General features: G+C 33.0%; 1 protein-coding gene across 1 annotated transcript in view; it reads left to right on the plus strand.

Moving 5' to 3' along the window:
* Window positions 1–6,962: 6,962 nt before the first annotated feature.
* Window positions 6,963–22,320, plus strand: part of LOC132708237 (uncharacterized) — a 44,593-nt gene continuing 29,235 nt past the window's right edge. Inside the window, exons 1-2 of the mRNA XM_060680415.1 lie at window positions 6,963–7,050; window positions 19,804–19,888. Of these exons, the coding sequence (XP_060536398.1) occupies window positions 19,808–19,888 (81 nt within the window). The 5' untranslated portion in view covers window positions 6,963–7,050; window positions 19,804–19,807. The remainder of the gene's footprint in view (window positions 7,051–19,803; window positions 19,889–22,320) is intronic.

Consider the following 22,320-nt stretch of genomic DNA (forward strand, 5'->3'; position numbering starts at 1 on the left):
GCCCTTTGCGTAATACCAGGGGTAAAATGGACAGCTTAAAAATTCTAAAAAAAAAGCTATTCCATATTCTAACCGAATTATAATTAAACTATTGAAACTATTGATTTAACCTAGAGCCAAATCTTTGGGAAATCTTATAAATACCAATAATAATTGGGAGAGTGAGGCACGACGGCCAGAAACTTCTCCAAAACTTTGGTAAATTTAGTTAAAGCTCAAGAATAAATCGATTTGATGGACAAAATCCACAAAAAATAATAAAATGTTTAAGTGGGCCGCCTTACCCCACCCTTCCCTATTATTTTGTATTTTAATGCTTTCCTTATTTTTATTTTTATCGCCCCCTCTTCAAGTACACTGCGCTAATTAAAAAAGTTTGCCTCCATCTTCTTCTTCATTTTTCGCATTGCTACTTTTTTGTATTAGTTCGTTCACCTTCGACTCTAAATAAGATTCCGGCAAAACAAAATCTATCCAAACTAATATGTCATAAAACACGGGCGGGAAGGGCAGCGGGGAGGCGAAGCCCAGAAAGAGAAGAAACAACTTCTTCAGCCGGCAAGGTAGAAATTGTTTTTCCCGAAGGGGTGAAACGCGTGCCGTAAGGAACACAGTAACTGTAAGATATGGCCAATACGGGTAAGTTTTATATCTCTTACCGGTGTTGCATATATAACGGGAGGCATCAATATTTTAGTATTTTGTGGCGTGGTGGGAGGAAACGGTCTCGCAACGTGATGGTCCGTCCCTCTTATTGCTATGCGATGCCAATAATGTTCGAGGCGGAGTTATGATATGGTTGAAAATTGCTGGATGATTGGATGTAAATGTTAATTTAATTTTGTCGTACGGCAAAACTTTCTACTTCTATGGTCTGGACGAAATAAAATGTACTTTTAATCATGGCCGACGAAGCTTGTCATTGTTTAGTGCCTTTCGATCTGCAAAAGTTTGTAAACAAACTAAGTAGGGTGATACATAAATTCCAAACAATCAAATCTAATTTATACTCATAACTCATAAAACCTACTAAAATTGCAGAAATATTCCAAAAACCTAAAGCTATATATATATATATATATATATATATATATATATATATATATATATATATATATATATATATATATATATATATATTGGAGATCTCTACTCCATTTTACCGAAAAGAATTTTAATATGGGAAGACTCTCGGTCTCCTTGATGATTTTAAGCCTTATTCGTAATCTCAATTAAATGTGACTTTCACAAACCGAAAAGAATATTCTTTTAAAGCCCAAAGAACACCCTTAACATCACGAAAATGTTTTTGGCTGCATCCCTGCAATAGCAATCCTTTGTTCTTCAACTAGCGAGCCACGACTACCCATTTGGTTTCTTGGACCGTCCAGTGTATATTCTCTTGAAATTTTCTTGTGTATTCGGTCTCTCGAAAACAAATAATGTGTTTTTTTTTTAAATATCTATTGACGTTTCGATCGTAATTTCGATCTTTTTCAAAATATTCTTATTTTCACTTTATAACAGTTGATGCATTTGACGTTACATTAATGCGTTCCATAATTAAAATAAGCTTAATTTGTCAATTTTACTTACTTTTTGAGACATTCGAGGTTTAAGATAACACCCGTATAAATTCTTGTTGAATTTTTAAGTTTTTGGTCACTTGTGGGCAATATTAGATATTTTTTAAATAGCAAAGACATCATCCCATTTATTTTAAAGTATTATACTCCAGATAAACGAATAAAACCTATTGCTAGCAATACAGATTTAGTAAAACCGCAGAATTCATTTTTATTAGTATTTTTTTAAGAAAGTGATCTTTATTTTAACCAAAGATTACAAAAATGTCGATATGTACATGGTGTTCTATTTAAAATAACAAAATTTATGTCATAGGAGACACTTTTGGGACACCCTGTATCAACAAAATTGTAATATATTAAATCTTCAGGAGAGCCCAAGAAAATTTTGTGCGACACTTTTTTCGTATCTCCTATGGGTTTCCAGATCGTATAGTGGGTCGTTTTATTTGGCACACGGTGTAATATAATACTACATGGATTTTGCGAAAGTTTCATGGTAATCCGAAGGAGCGCGATAGAAAAAAAATGCGTGGGGTCTTTTAAGGCTCCTATAGACGGACATCGATGTCCGCGTTGATGAATGCGCATTCAAAAACGTACACATACGCAAATATGTCACCTTCAACAGTACGTGTTTGAATGCGTATTCATCAATGTCCTCATATGGTGGTAACAAAAAAGTATAACAATATTTCAGTTCTTCAATGTTTTACATTTTAAATATAAAAGCAATTTTAATAAGGGGAAAATAAAAAAGTGTTAAAAACATTCTTAGGTGGTTGAAAACGAAATAAAATTATATATAATAGAGATATTTACTACACGTATATTCAGGATGATTAAGAAAAATATTTTGAGAAAGTTGGGTAAGCAGTAAATAATAACAACAGTAACAATTTGGTAATTGGTATCCGAGGGTTCAAATGGATGGATAAGAAATCTAATTTTTTACCTAGTTTAACGTAGTTTATAGCGCCAACAGGTATAAAAACAAATCATGGCATTCTCTACAGAAGAACATACTATTTTACTGGAAAATTATAATATATAATACGAAAACTGCTGGCGAAGTTGTAATTTCCCAGAAATTTTGTGACCTTGTGTCAGTTTATAATAATACAATTTGCTTTACAAGAAAAGTACAAATGAAATGACGTCAAAATATTCGTCAAGTGTATATGGTTCTAGGCTTATTAACGTTTCCGTTCGGTTGATGGTTAAATATCTTGATGCACATATAATAAGGTCCTTTTTCTGTTATTGACAGTCTGTGACTAGGTACCATAATATTCTGAGTGTACGTTAAATTCATTTCTATTTTTAAATATAAATATTAGACATTCGTAAATATATATATATATATATATATATATATATATATATATATATATATATATATATATATATATATATATATATATATATATATATATATATATATATATATATATATATATATATATATATATATATATATATATATATATATATATATATATATATATATATATATATATATATATATATATATATATATATATATATATATATATATATATATCATCCTCTGCAATAAACACTTTTTTTAGTTCAAAGCTACAATCCCAGAATATACCAGAACATACCGTACAATAGATTCAAAATTGACACAATAAACAGTTCTTAAGGCTTCCGTTCTCATATACCTTCCGATAACTTTAATTGCATAACCCACCCTATTTAATTTTGTAGATACTGTCCGTATATGTGTTTCCCATTCTAAATGCTCGTTTATGTGAACACCTAAAAACTTTGTATTCTCCGTAAACTCTACATTTATTTTAATAATTTCTAGATAGTCAGGAATCTGGGCCATTTGGTTTTGTTTTATTCTAAATAAAATAATATTTGTTTTATTAGGATTGACCTTTTTTTTATGAACCATGAATTTATTATTTTGACTGCATTTTTCGTTTTATTTGTTACAGCCAATATATTTCCTCCAGGTGCTAAAATATTTTTATCATCCGCATAATTAGTTATCAAAAAATTATCTATGCCCATTGGTAGGTCGTTTATACAAAAAGTAAAAAGAATTGGTCCTAGTATGCTACCCTGTGGTATCCGTGTACTATTTTGTAAGATTTCAGATTTTGTAATATTGTTTTTACTTTGAACGATCACGTGCTGTTTTCTGTTTAAAAGGTATGATTGTATCCAATTGAGTGCCTTACCACGAATTCCATATCTCTCCATTTTGTCCAATAAGATTTTATGGTCTAGGCAATCGAATGCCTTACTAAGGTCTAAGAATAAACCTATGACTAAGTTTTTTTCCTCAAACTGCTCCAAGATTGTTTTTGTGAACTGAAAAATGGCGGAACTGATTGATCTGTTTTTCAAATAGCTATGTTGAGAGCTAGGGAAAAATTGACATTTATTCATAAATTCAACTAATCTGGAGCATATCACTATTTCCAAGAGAAGAAAAGCTGGGTAAGACTAATTGGTCGATAGTTATCTAGATCCTTCAAGTCTCCTTTTTTGTAAACTGGTTTAAATGGAGCTAATTTTAGTTGCTCTAGAAAGATCGCTTGCCTATTATGTTATTTTGAAATGGAATATACGTTTGCGCATCTGTTGTTAGGTGCTTGTTAAAATCGTTTGTAAATTTTGTAGGATCTTCAGGGAAGTCGGGAAGGTTTTTGGTTACGTTTTCCTGTAATTTCGCCGCAGATTGACAACATACTTTTCATTTGGTTATCCGAGTTTACTCTTCTCTTTTCGTATAATTGCTTTATTTCTTCAATTAGAAGTTTATCATATTCCTTCTTTGTTACTTTGTATAAATACTTGTAGTTAGTGTTTGTTTTTGACAAGGTTAGCAGTATATCTAGTCTCTGTTGGATTTAAAGATTTTGTAACTTTCTTTTTTTTTGTTGCCGTGAGCCCTTTCGAGAGGGAAGCACTCATTGAAGATATTTGTGAAATCATTTATATAATCATATTTAGTCAGCATTGTAGACATTTTCCCAATTAGCCTTTCAAGAAAACATGCTTTATCATCGTCGGTAAAAAATATTTTTTGTACAAATTTATTTTCATTGCCCTTCTTCAAACTAAAAGCTAATTTTTGTGCCAAATGATCTGAAATATGAGCTTGAATTACTTAGAATGTTCATTACTAATTAAATTAGTAAAAATATTATCTAGACGACTACTACAGTTTGGTGTTATTCTAGTATTACATGTTACAGTTGGATATATTCCGAAAAAACTAAACAGAAAAAAATAGAGAATTCTTCCGATTGTTTTGTAACAACATTTCAATGTTAAAGTCCCCTGCAATATAGTATTGTTTATTTCCAACAGTGTCAACGTCAGTTGACATTGTACTGATAACTCACCAATTTTCCTGCGTTCGCTGCTTCTCAAATTTTGCTTAATGTGTACGGCACTGCCTCCATCTTGTCCCTTATTCCTGCAGGAGCTGGCTGCTAATTTAAAATTAGGGATACCAATATTTTCAAGTTCGTCCCGAGATTTCCAATGTTCCGTGATGCACACAAATACACAGTCACAATAATCACTTAATAAGTCTTCTATTTTGTCCACACTATTGCCTATTGATTGTACGTTTTGGTGTATCAAAGAGTATAGATTTTTATTTGTAGGGTAGTTTTGCAGGGTGTTTTCGTTACTTCCAATTTTTCTTTTATAGTTCATTGCTTTTTTGTTTATAAAAGAACGATTTTCGTAATTTATGCTATTTTTAAAGCGTTCCAATCGTCGCTGGAATTCTGGACAGTCTTTATCTCTCGCTGAGTTTATCTCTTACCCTTGAACGTGCGCTTTTACTAGGTCAAAATTGATAGTTCCTTTTTTTAGAAACCATTTGGCTATATCTGGGTTGGCTTGAAGAATCCAATTTTCGTTTGATACATTACGACAAGGCTTCTTCATGATGACTTTCATTTTGTCTACAATATTATACTCTAGTTCCTGCACTATTTGGACATTCAATCCTGCACTTCTTCAAGGAACTAGGTATCTGAAAATCCTTTGTTGATTACTGTGACCATAAACAATGTATCGTTACTATTATTTAGTTGCTTGATATTTAAATTTACTTTTGAACTTATTATAATTTTTAGTTTTTCTTGCTGATTTTGATTATATCTTTCTATTATAATTGTTCCATCCATTGTTGGTCTGATATTTTTAAGTCCTCCACCTTATCGCTAATGTCCTCGTATCTGTCTAAAGATTGCTGCAGCCTCATGTTTTCTGTTTCTAATTTGCCGCATCTAAATACAACGAAGGCTAGTAATGAGTTTATTTAGATTGCTGGCAACTTCTGTAATCTGTTTTCTTTCATCTTTCCTAAGATTTACTTCATCATGACAAGCTATCTTGTTGACTTTGTCTAGTTCTAGAAATATCTCTTCTAGCATACTTTCTGGAATCTCGTTGTCTCTGCTGTCTATTGACATTTTTGCTGTTTGATAAGCTTCGCACTGCCTTTAATTTTTATTTTCCGTTTCCGCCTTAGCTTCTAATCTGGATCTTTTATTAGATCCCTGTTCGTTCGATCCCTGTAGAATGTTACATCTCAGTTTTCAATATTGTTCATCGGTGGTGGACTTCTAGAAACCGAGTTCCTGGGTTTGAAAATAAAATCCAAAAACATTGTCGTGATTATCCTGTGTATTAATTAACCTCGGTCCGCTCCGTATTTCATCGTTTTTACTAAGCAGTTTCTTTAGCAAATCATTATCTGCGGTGGTTTTATCGTAGTCGAGGATTTCTTGCTCTCGATGCAGACGATTTTATTTATATCGATATTTGATGATTTTATCGAACTCGCTGAAAAACTTCTTGCTTTATGCCTTCTCTTTTTTTTATTCGCATTTTCGTATTGAGATTTATATTCTTCCACGTCACTACTATCACTCATTCTGTTTCTGAAGGTCTATTATTAAAGATTCAACAGATATGACACTTTTTATCAGAGCACCTTAAAACACCTCTTAGACTTCAATACGTAGTTTTAGTTGGTTTAGGTATAACGTAAGAATTACACATACTACTTTAGCTCTGCCAAGAGACTTAGATATGACCGATCGGTCAGTGAAATTCGTGTTCTTTTAATTCACAGAAGTGGAAATTCGCATCCATCAAGCTTGATGTGTCATACGCATGACGAACTAGTTTTCAGAAATACGTTTTTAGCAACTTGTAAATAAATTTGAATTTTTTTTTAACTCTGTTTTGTTTCAGCTTTGTTTCAATAACCGTAATACAGAATTTTTTTTACATAGTTGTGAAATTAGTGCCAGAATGTTGCGTCATTGTGTTAAATAAAATGTCACATTACCTACAAATTTTACAAGTGTCAAAACGTTGGGCTAGATAAAATTTCATTCCATAATTGCCCTTTAAAGCCGTGGTGTGATTTTTTGAACTTTTAGATTAACTAGAGGTGAGTTTATTCGCTTCCGATCTACTAGTACTCTTTGCTGAATTATTTTTAAAAAAAATATATTACTTAATCTTTAAAAGTTTTAGAACTGTTTTTTTTAAATAATAGCCTTAATATCCACGGTAAATAGCTTGTCTATATATGTTGGTTTGTATCATCTGTAGAGCTTAGTTAATATATGGAAATGAATTTTAGATTATTTCAATATAAATCTTGATTCTGCTTAAAAATCATTTGGTGTTGTGCTTTATACTTAAAACTACCAGGAACTGAAATAGGCTATCAAAGCTAATGCTTGCTTATTGCAGTCTAACTAACGCTTTAGCAGAGGCTGATCCATTTCTGAGCGATTCGGCTTCATTAAAACCGCATCGATAGATTTAAGCAAAGAGGGTCCAGACATCTACACTTTATACTTAAAATGCGAACCGAACTGAGTTAGACTATTTGTGGTTTAAGATTTTTGAAAATTAGTACTACAGGAATTGTTGAAAAATGGCAAAATCCATTTCAATTTACATGCACAATATACATAGTTCAGCCAAAATTTTTCTTGAAGTAAATTTATAAAAACATGTCTGGTTTTGTAACACGCTCCTCAAATAAACTGCTTAGTACAAAAGTTTAAGTTAAACTTAAGTAGCTAAGTGAATGTAATCGTAACTTAACGGGATGTTCAATTTTTCGGGTTTTTTCAAATCTCTTGGGGAAACACCTTAATTAGTAAGGAACGTTTCCGCCATCCCTAAAACTGAATTCAGTAATATATTTTCACGAAACCTACGACAGCCTTTATACCCTCACTCCTAACACGTAATTTTTGTTTCAAAATCTATTGTGTTTCGCAATAGATAACGGTTTTAAATGCGATGTTTGAGATCATTGAAGCCGGTGTGCAAATTTGTACAGTAATATCAATTCTGCAGTCAAAATTAGGATCACATTGCAATATTTCATTTCATTATATTCTTGTGTGCATGATTTCGAGATAAGTTATATTGGGTGTTTTTTTTTTCGATGTATAGAACTTTAAGTTGGCATTACTGTTCATGATGGCGACCGATTTAACAGCTGTCAAGTGATTTATTGTCAGTTTGGTTGGCAATTCACCATGAATAGACCCACGCCTGAACAACGCTTGCAAATAGTGCAATTTTATTTCGAAAATAATGGTTCTGTGCGGAATACGTATCGCGCACTACTTCCATTTTATCGTCGACAAAATCATCCATCAGAGCAGTTAATTCGATTAACTATGGAACGTTTTCGCACCACGTTTACTCTTATTGATAACTCGCATCCCCAGAGACGCCGTACAGTGCGTACAGAAGAAGCTATTGCTGCTGTAACGTGTAGCATTGAGGAAGACCCGAATGAGTCCATCCGCCATCGAGCACAGAAATTGGATCTCTATCCATCCACTTTATGGAAGATTTTGCGGAAGGATCTTGGTTTACGTGCTTACAAAATCCAACTCATTCAAGAATTGAAGCCAAACGACCATCAAGTAAGCCGTAGATTCGTCGAACGTGCCCAAAACGAGATTGCCGTTGTTCCCGATTTTCATAAGCGAATTTTGTTTAGCGATGAAGCGCACTTCTGGTTGAACGGCTACGTCAACAAACAAAACTGCCGCATTTAGAGCGAAGCTAATCCTCAAGTATATGTCGAAACACCGTCACATCCAGAAAAATTGACTGTTTGGTGCGCTTTATGGGCTGGTGGAATCATAGCCAGAACGTTACAGTCAATGGTGATCGGTATAAAGCTATGATTACTAACTCTTTCATTCCTGAATTGAATAACCATGATGTCCAGGAGATGTGGTTTCAACAAGACGGCGCAACAAGTCACACAGCTCGTGCCACAATCGATTTATTGAAAGACACGTTTGGTGACCGCCTAATTTCACGTTTTGGAATTGTGAATTGGCCTCCAAGATCTTGTGATTTAACACCGCTAACTACTTTCTGTGGGGCTATGTAAAGTCATTGGCCTAAGCGGATAAGCCACAAACGCTTGACCATTTGGAAGACAACATTCGCCTTGTTATTGCCGATATACGGCCTCAAATGTTGGAAAAAGTCATCGAAAATTGGACGTCCAGCCATGACGGTCATATGCCAGAAATCATATTTAAAATGTAATGCCACAAGATTATCTTTCGGATAAATAAAATTCATGCCATCGTTGTTTTATTGCAAATTAAAGTTCTATACATCGAAAAAAAAAACACTTCTTATTTGTGGGTTGCCCTAAAACAAAAACAAAAAGATGCATTTTGGTATTTTGTTCTCAACTTATACTACAAATTTTTATGGTCTATTTTATGGGATTTTTTCTGATACAAATATGAGTTTCCGAAATGTTACTAATTTTCCCATGCTGATAATACACACCAGTCATTGTAAAAATCTCTTCCAGTCAATAAGACCCAGCCACTGACAGTTTGTCATTTTGATAGTTTTCAGTGTGTGGTGGCTTTTCCAAGAATTTTCAGGGCACGTAAAATTTAGGGTCATGCCCGCAACATCAGTTTTACAGTAATTCCGGCTCCTATATTCTGATGACTATATGGCAAACGGTAACTGTATTATAAAAATTTTTCCAACACTTTCTTTTGGTTTTGTAAGTCCAGATTAAATTGAATTCAATGAATTTTAAATTTGCTTTAGTTATGTGCTTTGTATAAGTAACGTCGCTCTGACATGCGAAAAGGTAATGGCTAACGGTTAATCCCACTGGTAATCACCAAATTTAATTTAAGAAAAATATGCAAACGGGATTTATTACATTACAAATAAGCTGCAGTAGTAAATGTAGACATATTAGTAATTACTGTGTTCTTTTATATCTCCATAACAATATTTTAAAAACATAAGTGCCTCACAGCATCTGACTTCCTCATTTTAAGTGGAACTCCAGTATATTTATGGATTTCTGAGAAAATTTCATACTAGGTTTCTTCAGGTTTCCAAATACTTAATCCCAATAAATTTTTAAATATCTTGATTTAAAAATATTGAAAGATGAAACACCGCCTTTTAATCATTTTTCACTCCTGGTAATCACCTGTATATATAGCTTAAGGAGTCCAAAATTTTTCAACAAATTACATCATTTAATACCCTTTTGCAGCAGTTGTCCTGTTATTACAGATTTTCCATCAAAACTCAATCAAATGCCAAAATTCGTTATAGTTATCTCTGTTGAACACATTTTCGGTTAGAGTTATGCCAAAACTAACTTCATTGCGTGCAGCTTTATAAACAACTCCTTTAACTAATTTTTTTTGATAAACTAAACTTTTTTGAAGAATTCAGCGGTAGTGAGCTACCCTATATAGCCTTTATACAAACTCCTTCCTTTGAAGGAATTCGAAAAAGTTATCGTCGGTAAAAAGTATTACATTTTCCTTTGAAATGTTAAAAATGTTTATCGCAGGCAAAAGCACTGCAAATTTTATATTGCAGAGTGCTCAACCGATATATAATTCGGTTAAGAAAGGATTCTTCCCCGCTTTTATTTTTTCCTTTCTGCGAAACGTCCGAGAGCAATTCTTAAAATGCTTAGCTATTCCTACGTAAAGTGTTCGTGTTTTTCTTTTTACGTCGATCTCGTGCTCGCGCGGCGTTAAAAGCATCCATATAACATATCTAAATTCTTACATTATTAAATTCGAATAACTGTGCAGCCCCGTGAAATAATGGAAGCGGCGGAAGCTGTAAAGATAGCCCCGAGGCGAAACATACAGGCGGAATATTGAAGTGGCAACCCTTATTTAGTAGCAAACTTTCAATAATATTTTTAAATAAAAACCTTTAGATTTTTTATATGTAATCAAAATCCAGCGCATTTCACAGCTCCACGATATATCGAAGGTTTTTTTTTTTCAATCAACACCATCGAGAATACCAAGTACCAAGTACCGAGTAAAGACAGAAATTATACCTTACCTTTTTTAACAGAAACTAACTTAACAACAGGAAACAAGAAAACCCAACCGACTTTTCTTATTTTCTTTAGTTAATCAGAAAATTGAATAACAAAAACAGTTGCCTATGCTTATGCCAAGCACTTTTAAAGCCAACATCCAAAAAATGTCGAAAAGGAAAATTCAATACGTGCATGGGCACTTCAAATTTCTCTTTCGACCAATAAGATCTTCCGGCATTCGACAACCATTTTGAATGCCGTGAATTCAATAGTTTTCAATTTGGACGTTGGTTTTTTCGTCAGTATTTAGTCAAAATAAACGAGTTAAATGTGGATTACAAAAAAATGGGCAAAACGTAACAAATTTTATTCTTATTAGTAACAGTATGAAACTTATACAGTCCCCAAGATACGTTACGAACTTGGTATCATTGCACAATCCGTATTTATCTATTCATGTCATATTATTTAAACTTTCAATTATTCTGTAGTGCATATAGCCATCGAAAAACAAATCGATGTTTATATAAACAAATAACATATTCAAAATAAGCACAAAAATACACTGAAAAGTCGCTACAACAAGAATAGAAATAAAAATAAAACTGGGATATCCTGTATCTAAAAAACCTTTAAAATACTTGATATATCCCCCTGCGAAATATCGGACACTTATTAAATAACACCTCGTATATCCCATATATTAAGCATAAATTGAAGAAAACAATTGATAAAAAGCAGGCAGGATAAGAACAGGCTATGGAAAATTGAACTAATTTACTCGAATACTAAACGCAAAGGCAGCCTTATGAACAATTAAAATAATTAAAGAAAAGAAAACTCGCGTTTAGTGGGACTTTGCATATATTTGCATAAATCTCAAGATTTCATCTCCATTTTGTTGTGCTATTTGTGCTATCGAACCGAGAATATAATCTAAAACTCTTAAAAAAGACTTTTGTTTTTTACAAATCGAAAAACTATGTAGAAGACACAAAAATACAAGAAGAACCTTGTTAATCGACTGACACAAAAAACAAAAATGATTATCTTCAAACTTACTTGTAAGATAAATAGAGTACAGGTACTTACCCTTACCGTTTGAACTAACCAGTGAAAACAGCCTCACAGGGTCAAAGCTTGAGAATTAGGTACATAAATACGTACTTAGTGGAATGATCATAGTCAAATTCCTCCCTAATATATATAGCAAATAAACGCTTCTACTTGTTCTAAAATACACCACAGCATCAATGCAAATAAAAACTTCAAGTTTTTACAAATATTCGTTACGGTCCTACTTAATGCAGAATAAACATCTGTTGTGATGGGTTTTACTACCTGGGAAGGTCTGAGGTTAAAGCTACTGCAATAGTATATTATGCAACAAGTGCGGTAAACGGCATTTGACTCACGAGTTTATTTGGCACAAGCGGAGCGCAGCGGAGCGAGTTTTTAATAAACGAGTGAGTTAATAAGTTTACCGAACGTGTTGCATACTATGGTTTTTCTACGGCCGTTAGTTTTTGGCTACATTTTTGCAAAACAACACGAATACATTCACTGACATGACCGTCAGAATTGACAAGCGTCAAATTTCAAAGCGTGGGAAATATCTCCGAAAACATCCGATTGCTCCCAAATCCGTGCGGTAAAATCCCGGAAATGTCCGAAATGGCTCGGATTCATAGGAAACGAAATTGACGTGGTAAAGTGACACTTCCCGCACGCGAGATCGGTGGGTAATTAGGTATTTTACAGACGGGAATAGAAAAAAATAATTAAAACGTTAAAGCAACAAATGCACAATATTTTTGTTCATACAATAAGAAACATTCGAATTCTTTTATTTAAAATTCTTTGTGAACCATATGCACCTTGCCTGATGCGATTAAGAATTATGTAGACTCTTTTTTAAATCTCAAAATTTGGAGTTCTTTATCTCTCTAATGCCTTTCGCGATTTGAACAAAACATACCTACCCAATTATTTTCGAAAGAAGAAGGATAAAATATTGATAAAATATTGACGTGTTGTCGTCTATTTACCTCCGTCATATTCACATTACACCAAATTCCTGAACAAATTTACAAGAAAATTATAAAAGCTTTTTTAAGATATAACGACAACGCAAAATGTTCATTTGCAAAGCCCGCAGTGGGTTTATTTCTCTTTTTCTTAATAAAAGTAAATTACAATGGTACTATTTTGAATTTTTAAATTAACCTGTCCTCGGCTAAAGGGCGCAAAATGAGAAATTTGCATGACAAAATGCGAATGTTAAAGCTCGACAAAAGACGCGTTCTCATACTGGAAAATTATTTTCGTTCGTTGATAAACGGGAGAGTTTCCGTTTAAAATGCTGATTGTCAAAGAAAATATTGATAAAATTACGTTTTTAAAATAATTAAAATCAAAGCGCGACGATGAAATTAAATGTCACTCCTGACAAACCTAACTGAACTGACTGAAACTAAAGAATTAAAATCACACTACTATTCAACCTGCACTACTTATTATGCATATTTTCGTGCCAATATTCTTCCAGCATTAGCGCGTTACTGATTACTTAATGCCATTTTTCTCTTTATAGATCGAAGCGCACTCTTGCGTGTGGAAAGTTTTAGTTCTGTCTCAAAAAGCGGGCTCTGGGATCAGACGCTCGGTCTCGCGTTTAAAATGTCCTACTTAACCACCAAAATGGGTCATGTGATTTCGAACTGGCTTATAAACCGGAAAAAAATTGTCGCCCTTTATAGATCGAGAGCTAGCAGTAAAAATAAATAAAAATAAATCAATTACCCAAGGGTTTGAATTGACATGTCGGTACTATTTTTGGTTGTAATATGAAAACCGTCCGTCTGCCATGGGTAAGTGGTCTCTTTTTTTTTACATAAATTTAAACTAAACAAACAGAACTAGTTTTCAACTACGTAATTATTACCAGCATAAATGTTTGGTTAAAATGGCCGGAGCAGACGCTGTCAATAATGTCAAAAAAAACGCCATAAACTTCCCGAAGGTTATCGCCGTTATTTTTATGCCAAAATGTTGTGTATTATATTACTAAGCAAAATTAAAAAAGAAGAATTTGGCAGACGGTCGCATTCAAACAGCAGGCAAGCTTAAATTTGAAAAATTAAAAAAAAATAGGTTAAGGGTTCGCAAAATAAAAGGATTAGATTTTTGAAATAACCGCTATAATATAATGTCAAAAAACGCCTTTTCTCACAAATTACCTTCTTTTTGACATAATGTTTATTATTTTGTGGTCCATGGAAACATATAAAGAAAATATAATGCAATTATTATTTAAAAAATCTCGGAAAAAAAAATTATTATAAAACTAGTGATATTTATGACTTTTATAAAACTTTAGTTTTCTTATTGGAAATTATGTTATATAAAAAATAGGAACAAAAACAAAAACCCACAAACCAAATATATGTATTGTGTGTATAGATATGCAATGTAATTTTTAATGTGTTATTCATCTTCATCGCCACTGGCATTGTAAAAAAAATACGGAGTTGGTATTTTGCCCATATTTCCAACCTTTTTGCGCAGGTAGCCCCCTTTTAAAAGAAAGTTGTTGCTCTCCCTTAATTTTTCTAACAATCTAATTTCATAAATACCCAACTGACATTATAATTTAATTAATGGCCTAGAAAATAATATACAATATTGTGTAAAAATATATATAAAACAATAATTATTTATTATAAGAAATAGTACTTTTAATTGTAATAAAAACAAATATAAAAATTCCGCCGAACAGGTTGGAAACCTGGCTTAAGGGCATCATCACGGGGACACAGTACAATCGTTGTAAGTGAATTCATCAGACATTTGTCATTACAAATTTTCGAGTATATCTACATAGTACCTGTGAAGTGAAGTTAACTTTTCGAAAAATCTAATGAAAATTTTGGATGGATATTACTACTACTACCATTAAATAGAAAAAGGCTTGCGCGGCACGACAGCGAAGTATTGGATTACATACGCAAATTTAATAAAACTGTTTCAAGAATATTCGAGAAGTATAAGAATGGAGATTTTGAATTATATGTTCCAGTCTACCTCAAGTAGCCACTCTTAAGTTCTATTTTATGGTGGATTGTTGGATTCTATAACAATATAGTAAATGTATAAAATACCCATCCTGGATTGTTGGCAAAAAGAGGAATTTCAATAAGCCGAAATGAAAAGTCATTTTCTAGTTTCCAACGGACCTCACATTGGAAAAAACCATTAACAAAAATGGTGCAAGTACTGTAACAAGTATCCATTTATTTCGACGTAATGAATCATGATAGAATTAAAAAAGATAACATTTCGATAAAGGAACTTGCGAGTCAAATAATCAATACCCTTCAGCGAAAAAAGCACTGAGAGATCGACTTATTGCTGAATGCAGCAAGGATGCAAACAGATTTGAAAAGCCCATTTCAAAAAAAGTAATTTACACATTTGCATCAGAAAATACAGTAAGAATTTAGAAAAGTGACGTTAAAATATCTGAAGTTAAAGTAGAAAGAAATCTAATGGGACGGTTTTCAGTATTATCTTTGCAACATAATGTTGATTTATTAAATGTCTTGTATCCTTAAACGCCCGTTCCATTGTCGCTTATTCATCTTGGCGAAAGTATCAACGAAACAGAAAAATCTAAATTAATTAAATTATTAGAAACTCATGTGCCAACTTGTTCAATTCCAACTCAAATAGATTGTATGATTTTTGATAGATTCTTTTTTAAAAACCTCTTACGAGACCCTCCTGTTACTTATGCCAGATTGGCTATCTACATCATTAAGAAGCCATGAAGAACATCAAGTAAAAGAATAGACCCAATTTTTGAAAAGTGTGTAGTCCCATCAATAAAAGACATCGAAAGAGACAGAAGAGCAGGGATATTAGGAAAGGATAACGTGTTTATTATTATTGGAGAAGAGCAGAACCGGCCTAGGATTTTTTGAAATCATTGAGAAGTGACTCTTTTAAAATTGAATTTGTGCAGACAAATTATACGAATAAATTGTGAGGACATTTGTTACATATTTTACGAAATTGGTGGGCACATAAATTGTGAAGTTGATGTTGTTTTATAGTCCAGTCCTCAACATACTAGAATTCTAAATTTCTGGAAAATGCAAAAGTGATTCGTACATTTGACACAAATATATTAATCATAGCAGTGGGAAAAATGCACAAATAACAAATATTTGGATTTAAATTGGACTACAATCTAAAAATACTTTGAGAAATAAGTCTCCGTACACTATTATTTCTTGTGATAAATTGAAAAATTTCGTAAAGTTTAATATTTTGTACAATTGCCATTTGCTTTAAGTCTTTTTGGAAGACTTAAAACAAGCTTTCTTGTCATTTCTGGCGATATGTTTTCTACTCTTCTCTCAACCTATTTTTGAGGTCTTCTTTACTCGTAACTTGATGTTTTATCACTCGTCGCTTTAATTCTCCCCACAGGTGCTCTATGGGGTTAACATCCGGAGATTGTGGTGGTGTATGAAGTTGTGTGCAAGAAGTGACGTGCAAGCGTAACAATGTGATTAGGATCGTTATCGTGTTGGAATAAATAATGAGGGGCGTTAGGTTAAGTTTTTCAACACTTTGCTTTACATTATTTTTTAGGATGTTCAAATAGGCATGTTTGTCCATGATTCCGTCAATAAAAGCTCAATTGCCTGTCCCATTAACTGACATGCGCCCTCACAATAAAACATTACCTCCACCATGCTTCTCCGTAGGACAGACATTTTCGATTTTCAGGGCTGTATTTTTTTTCCTCCAAACTTTATCCCGACCAAAAAGATTAATTTTTGTTTTATCACTAAATATAACGTTTTCCCAAAAGTCCCTGTTTTTGTTAAGGTGTTCTCGGGCAAATCCCAAACCTTTTTTTCGATTTTTTTCCTTCCGGCAACGCGGCCGTTATAACCTGCTCAATGCAAGCAGTTTCTAATCGTTTGAAGGCTAACATTTTTTGAAAACTCTTCCCTGATTTCCTCTGCCAGTTTTGGTGCACTTGTTTTAGAATTAATTCTATTTTTTTTTCACAACAGAAGACTCTTCTAGTGCAGTTAACTTCCTGGGACGACCAGAGCGTGGCCGCACTTTAAAAGTGACGTCAAAAACGAACAAGTATAACTCATTTGTTTAAGCGAAATTTGATACAAGCTGACTTGACAAAATATTGATAATTAACGGTTCTACCTGCAATTCTGAATAGTGATTTATTAAAGTGTATGGAGACTTATTTGACATAATTTATTGCTTCTAAAACTGCCTTATTCTTTATCGCTCAAAAAAAGCGTCTCAAATTATTTTTATTTTATTTTTATTACTCTTAATAAGATTGCCAATATTTACTTGAAATATATTTCACAATAAATGTAAGTGAAAGGAGAAAAAAGTACTATGTGAACGGAGACTTTTTTGACCAGTTAAAGGCACAGTCGACGATTTTTGTGATAGTAGAATTTTATTTCGATTCTAGTTAATCGACAATAGCCGGAATCGTCATCAAATGTATACGTAGAGTCTCGGCATCGTCCCCAAGGGAGTAATCCATTAAAATGAAACTCAAACAGATATTAATAAGACAGTTCCACTATCGCGCAGAGTATTCAAGACACAATAGCCCTTTATACCGAAACGCGAGAAAAGCATCTCGTATTAATTTCGCCCCTGGCCATCAGTAAAAGAGTAAAGAGAATGATGGGCGAGCCTTTTTTATGGAGAAGGCGCTGATTAAAAATGCTTCCATTCTAAGATAAATTAAAATAAGTTGGGGAAACATTTTTCGATCTTTCTGATTCCGAGACCGACCGGGAAAACGTGGCGTTGTGTGGGAAACTATTAACGCCACTTTTGTTGCCGAAAATTAAATACGGCGCGAGTCTCTAACTTTAAATAAGTTCAGTAAATCCAAGAAAGTTTTATTTTCAAGTTACAAGATATTTAATAAACGCATTTAATCTGAACCACTTAAATTTACGCAGTTTAAAAGTGACGATGATCATTTTTGATGAAAAACAAGAAGTGAAACGTTGCGGTGACAGTTGTTCCCCGTTTGTCAAAAAACTAAGCACATTCAAAATGTCGTACTTAACTGAAACCTACAAGATTAATTATGATTGGCTTATGGGGAATACGAAACAAAGAAATGTTTTCACATATTCTTTTCTGATGAGTATCTGCAGAAGTGTGCATGCTTTACTTTTTTTTGCAAACAGTATTTGAGCATTTCAGTTTTCTTTTGGTTAGTTTTGGATAAGCTAGTTTGTGACCTTAAAGAGTTTATCAAACGTGCTGCATACTATACTTTTTCTACGACCGTTACCTTTTTGATACGTTTTTGCGAAACAGCTAGAACACATTCACTGAGTGGTATGTAACGTCACAAGCCCGTGACTAAAGTAGCGGAAACATTCGAAACTTCGCGCACGCTTAAGTCTAGTACTCAGTCGTACAGCTTCTCCTCTGCTCTGCTGTGGCTGGAGTTCGTCGCCATAATATGTTGTATATATTTTTTATCAGTCAACGGTATCGAGTTTTATTCTGTTGTGTTGTTGTTATTTTATTTATTTTGTTTGGATTTTTTCAAAAAACCTGTCAAGTGTTTCTGGGCTCCTTGGAAAAAATTATAGCGTTGATTGAAAGTAGTGTTGCCCATCACTTCCACTAAAGTGAACGAACTCAGAATCTGCAAGAAGTTTAATTTAGTATTGCCAATATATCATTTAGTTGAACGTCGATAATTATAGGCTATAGATATTACCAACAACTAACAAAAAGCTAATATACGCACCTTTGTTTTACGAATATTTCTCTTTTTCTCAGTACAATTAACGTTGTTATCAATGGCGTATAGTTTTTGGTATTTTTTATTGGGAGTATTAAAAGTAATAAGAATCAACTGTGATGTATGTTATATTTATACACAAAAACTTAACAAGTGTCAATATTTTAGCGACAGGGTAGTAGGAGAGTTTCGCTGACGATACTAGGTGGATCTGAAAACGAGGCTTTAAAGTAGGGAGTAGTATAGTATATCGTGCAACAAGTGTTGCCTCGAGGGAGACGGGCAAACATGTTGCATACTATACTTTTTCTAATACCGTTAGTTTTTGGGTACATTTTTGCCAAATAACGTGAGTTTCTAGTCCTACGGGTCCGAGTCACTTCGGACATTTGCAGAGATATTGCCAAACCTCAGTGAATGTATTGTTTTGCAAAAATCACTGTCGTACAAAAAGTATAATATACTCCGCTCGTTGCATAATATATTTATTTTAAATGAAAAATAAGAAAATTTTAAAATGTGTAAATTAATTGGCACTTCAAAAATATTTATGAGAAAAACATTGCTGTTTAACAAATAGTTGTTGAGGTCATACCTCAAAGCTAGGACAGATTGTAGAAAATTTTCTTCATGTTGATGTTAAATAGCAATCCACGTGTACAAGCATTCATTCTGAAAATACAATTATTTTTGACTTACCCAATTTATTCCTAATTAAATATTTGCATGGTATTCTTAATTTGTGAAACCATACGAGATAACAAGTATCAAGATTTGGGAATATGAAAAACGAAATATTTACTAAATTTTTAGTTTATTTTATAACTTTTAGATGGAATGTGGTATCTTAATTGAACTGCCAAAAAGAAGGCGCAAAACTATTTGATCTGGCTACGAGGAAGCGCAAAAGTGTCGCTTCTTCCGAATTTGCTGTTTTAACATGCGTGGTGGAAGTAAATTACGGTCACTCGTTCTTCTTTTTACAGGTTTATGCTTGCACATGCATTTCAAAAATTGGCCTGGCTATTTTTGGTTTATCAGAACTTGGCAGACTGCGACGATTTTCTTCAGGTAAGTATTTATTTTTAGTATTGCTTTTTATTTGCCATTATCAAATGTGGACTTCTTTTTCTCTGTTCTAAAAAGAAAAAACATCTATTTTGAAGGATTAGATCGTATTCGCAGGATTCGCAGACCATTACACAAAATTTTGTTTAGTTTTTATAATAATTTCTGGTTAGTTATGTTTATAATCTATTTAAACATTAAGCATTAATTTGGGGATAATTGAAAATCGCTCACTTTATGTCTAACTTATTTTAGTTTTTTTTTAATGTTATCAGCCATCGATTTTAATGACATTTGTTTCTTACAGTTTTCACTACGTGATAGTAATCATTTGTTTCGTTTCAAATACATACATTTGAAACGCTCGTCCTAATTACTATACATAACTTCTGGATTCAACAACAACCAAGAAGAATTATGAAATCCAATACCTGATTTATAAATGAATTCGTGCGTTATTTTAGCCGTTCACTGTATTTTTTTTGTTCTGATTTAATTAACTTTATGTACGGAAACATGTATAAAATATAATGAATGCGTTTACAAATCTTCTGAAACTGTTAACAAAGAAACAAATGGAACCGAATAAACTACAGCTTCAACCAAATGATATGTCTATGATATGTCCATCTTATTTGTTTAGGGTAAGGACGTCTTTATTCGACATTCTAGATTCACTGAAGAAAAATATCATTTAATAAACAACATTGTTATAAATGGCTACTTCTGTATTTACATATTGACAAAAACGGGGAAGTGTTAATTTTCTGGACTTCACTTTCCAAATTTTGTGTACTTTAAACGTTAAACACGGGGCAGTGTTATGCATTGATCAACTAAAGACCACTAAATGCGTCAACAATTAACAGCTAAATTTTAAAAATAGAAACGTCTCGTACTTCTTAATCCAAACAATTTTTATAGCTCATATCAAAATGAATTTCTTTCTGTTTTTGCGCCAACTCCTCAACCAAACCGCACCTTCTCGTGCACTTTAATAATAAGAATGTCGAAAAAGAAGTTTTATAGAAAGGCCATTAGTTCCTTCAAACACAAGCATGAGAACCAAAATCTATAAAAAAATTTGTATTAAAAATAAATACAATTTCTTTTGGGCAACATCTAATGTGCGTAATAAATCGCATTTAGAAATACTCGTAAGTAACAAAAGAATCTTCTTTTTACTTTTAAATAGCTTTTAAAATAACCAAAGCTCTTATGTATAGCACGAACAAAATTTATAAATACCTATGGACATATTCGTGTATATGCACTTAGCATAAATAAAACGGCAATATTACAGCGACGAGGAAAAAAGAGGAGCAGTAGGTAACGTAACAGCACATTTAGTTGAACTGGGGCGTTGTTGTCCATGAAACATGGACGGCTCTTAATGGAGTGTTAAAATTTTAATACCGAAAACGAGCGAGAGATGCGGTTGGTGCAAGTAAACGGAAATCTATAAACACATTTTTCTGGCGGGAATTGATAAAACTGAACGTTTTAAATACACGAACACGCTTGTGTATAATCACGGTTTTACTTACAAACGCAGCTTAATTTATAATATAAACAAATTTTAATCAGTTGAGCCATGAAGAAGCCTGATTAACGAAAAATCAGCCAGTTTCATTTATAAACTGCCGACGCAGGAGGAATCCAAAAGATTTGTAAATAGTATGGAAGAGAAATGTTGAAAAATAATAGATAGATTTATTTAGCCATTTTTTTCATAAAAAGTATTTATAACAAATGGCGCGTCAGTAGTACAAAAGAAAAAAGAAAGATTTACACTGACAACTTGTGGTTGTGGATAAATAAATCGTATAAACAGAGTCTTAAGATAGAAAAATAGAAAAATTCCATGCGTGAAAACAATATCACCAAATATACAATAGACGTACACTATATAAGTACAATACATAAATTATAAAGTGTAAAAACGATGGAATCTAGAATTTAACAGAAAATAAATATAGATAGGTAGATAATAAAACATGTTGATCTAAAATTCGTGTTTGGCCGAAAGGGTGTATTCTATAATGGAGTAAGAAGCATGCTCCAGAAGAAACAATCTAACTTCTCTGGAGGAATTTAGACTGTGATAAGTCTCTGATATGTTGAGGAAGAACATTGTACAAGTCGGTGCGAGGCTAGACACAGACTAGGAAGTGTCATGATTTTTAGCCTCTTGAAGATAGGGCGACAATGTGCCAGAGGTGTTGATCCGTGAATTGTACGTACAGCTTTCTTTCGCATTCGGAAAGCTTTGGCTGCATGGACAGACCCGCCCCAGTTTAGGACTGCGTACGACAGCAAAGAGTGAAATAAGCCAAAATAAGCCATCCTCAGCATGATCGTTTTGGCAAAGGATTTAAGATGCCTCAGTAGGTAAAGTGTGACGCTCAATACATTAATTGGGACTTGATTAAGAT

The sequence above is a fragment of the Cylas formicarius genome, unplaced genomic scaffold, assembly GCF_029955315.1.
Source record: "Cylas formicarius isolate icCylForm1 unplaced genomic scaffold, icCylForm1.1 PGA_scaffold_10__41_contigs__length_53128322, whole genome shotgun sequence".
Lineage (NCBI taxonomy): Eukaryota > Metazoa > Arthropoda > Insecta > Coleoptera > Brentidae > Cylas > Cylas formicarius.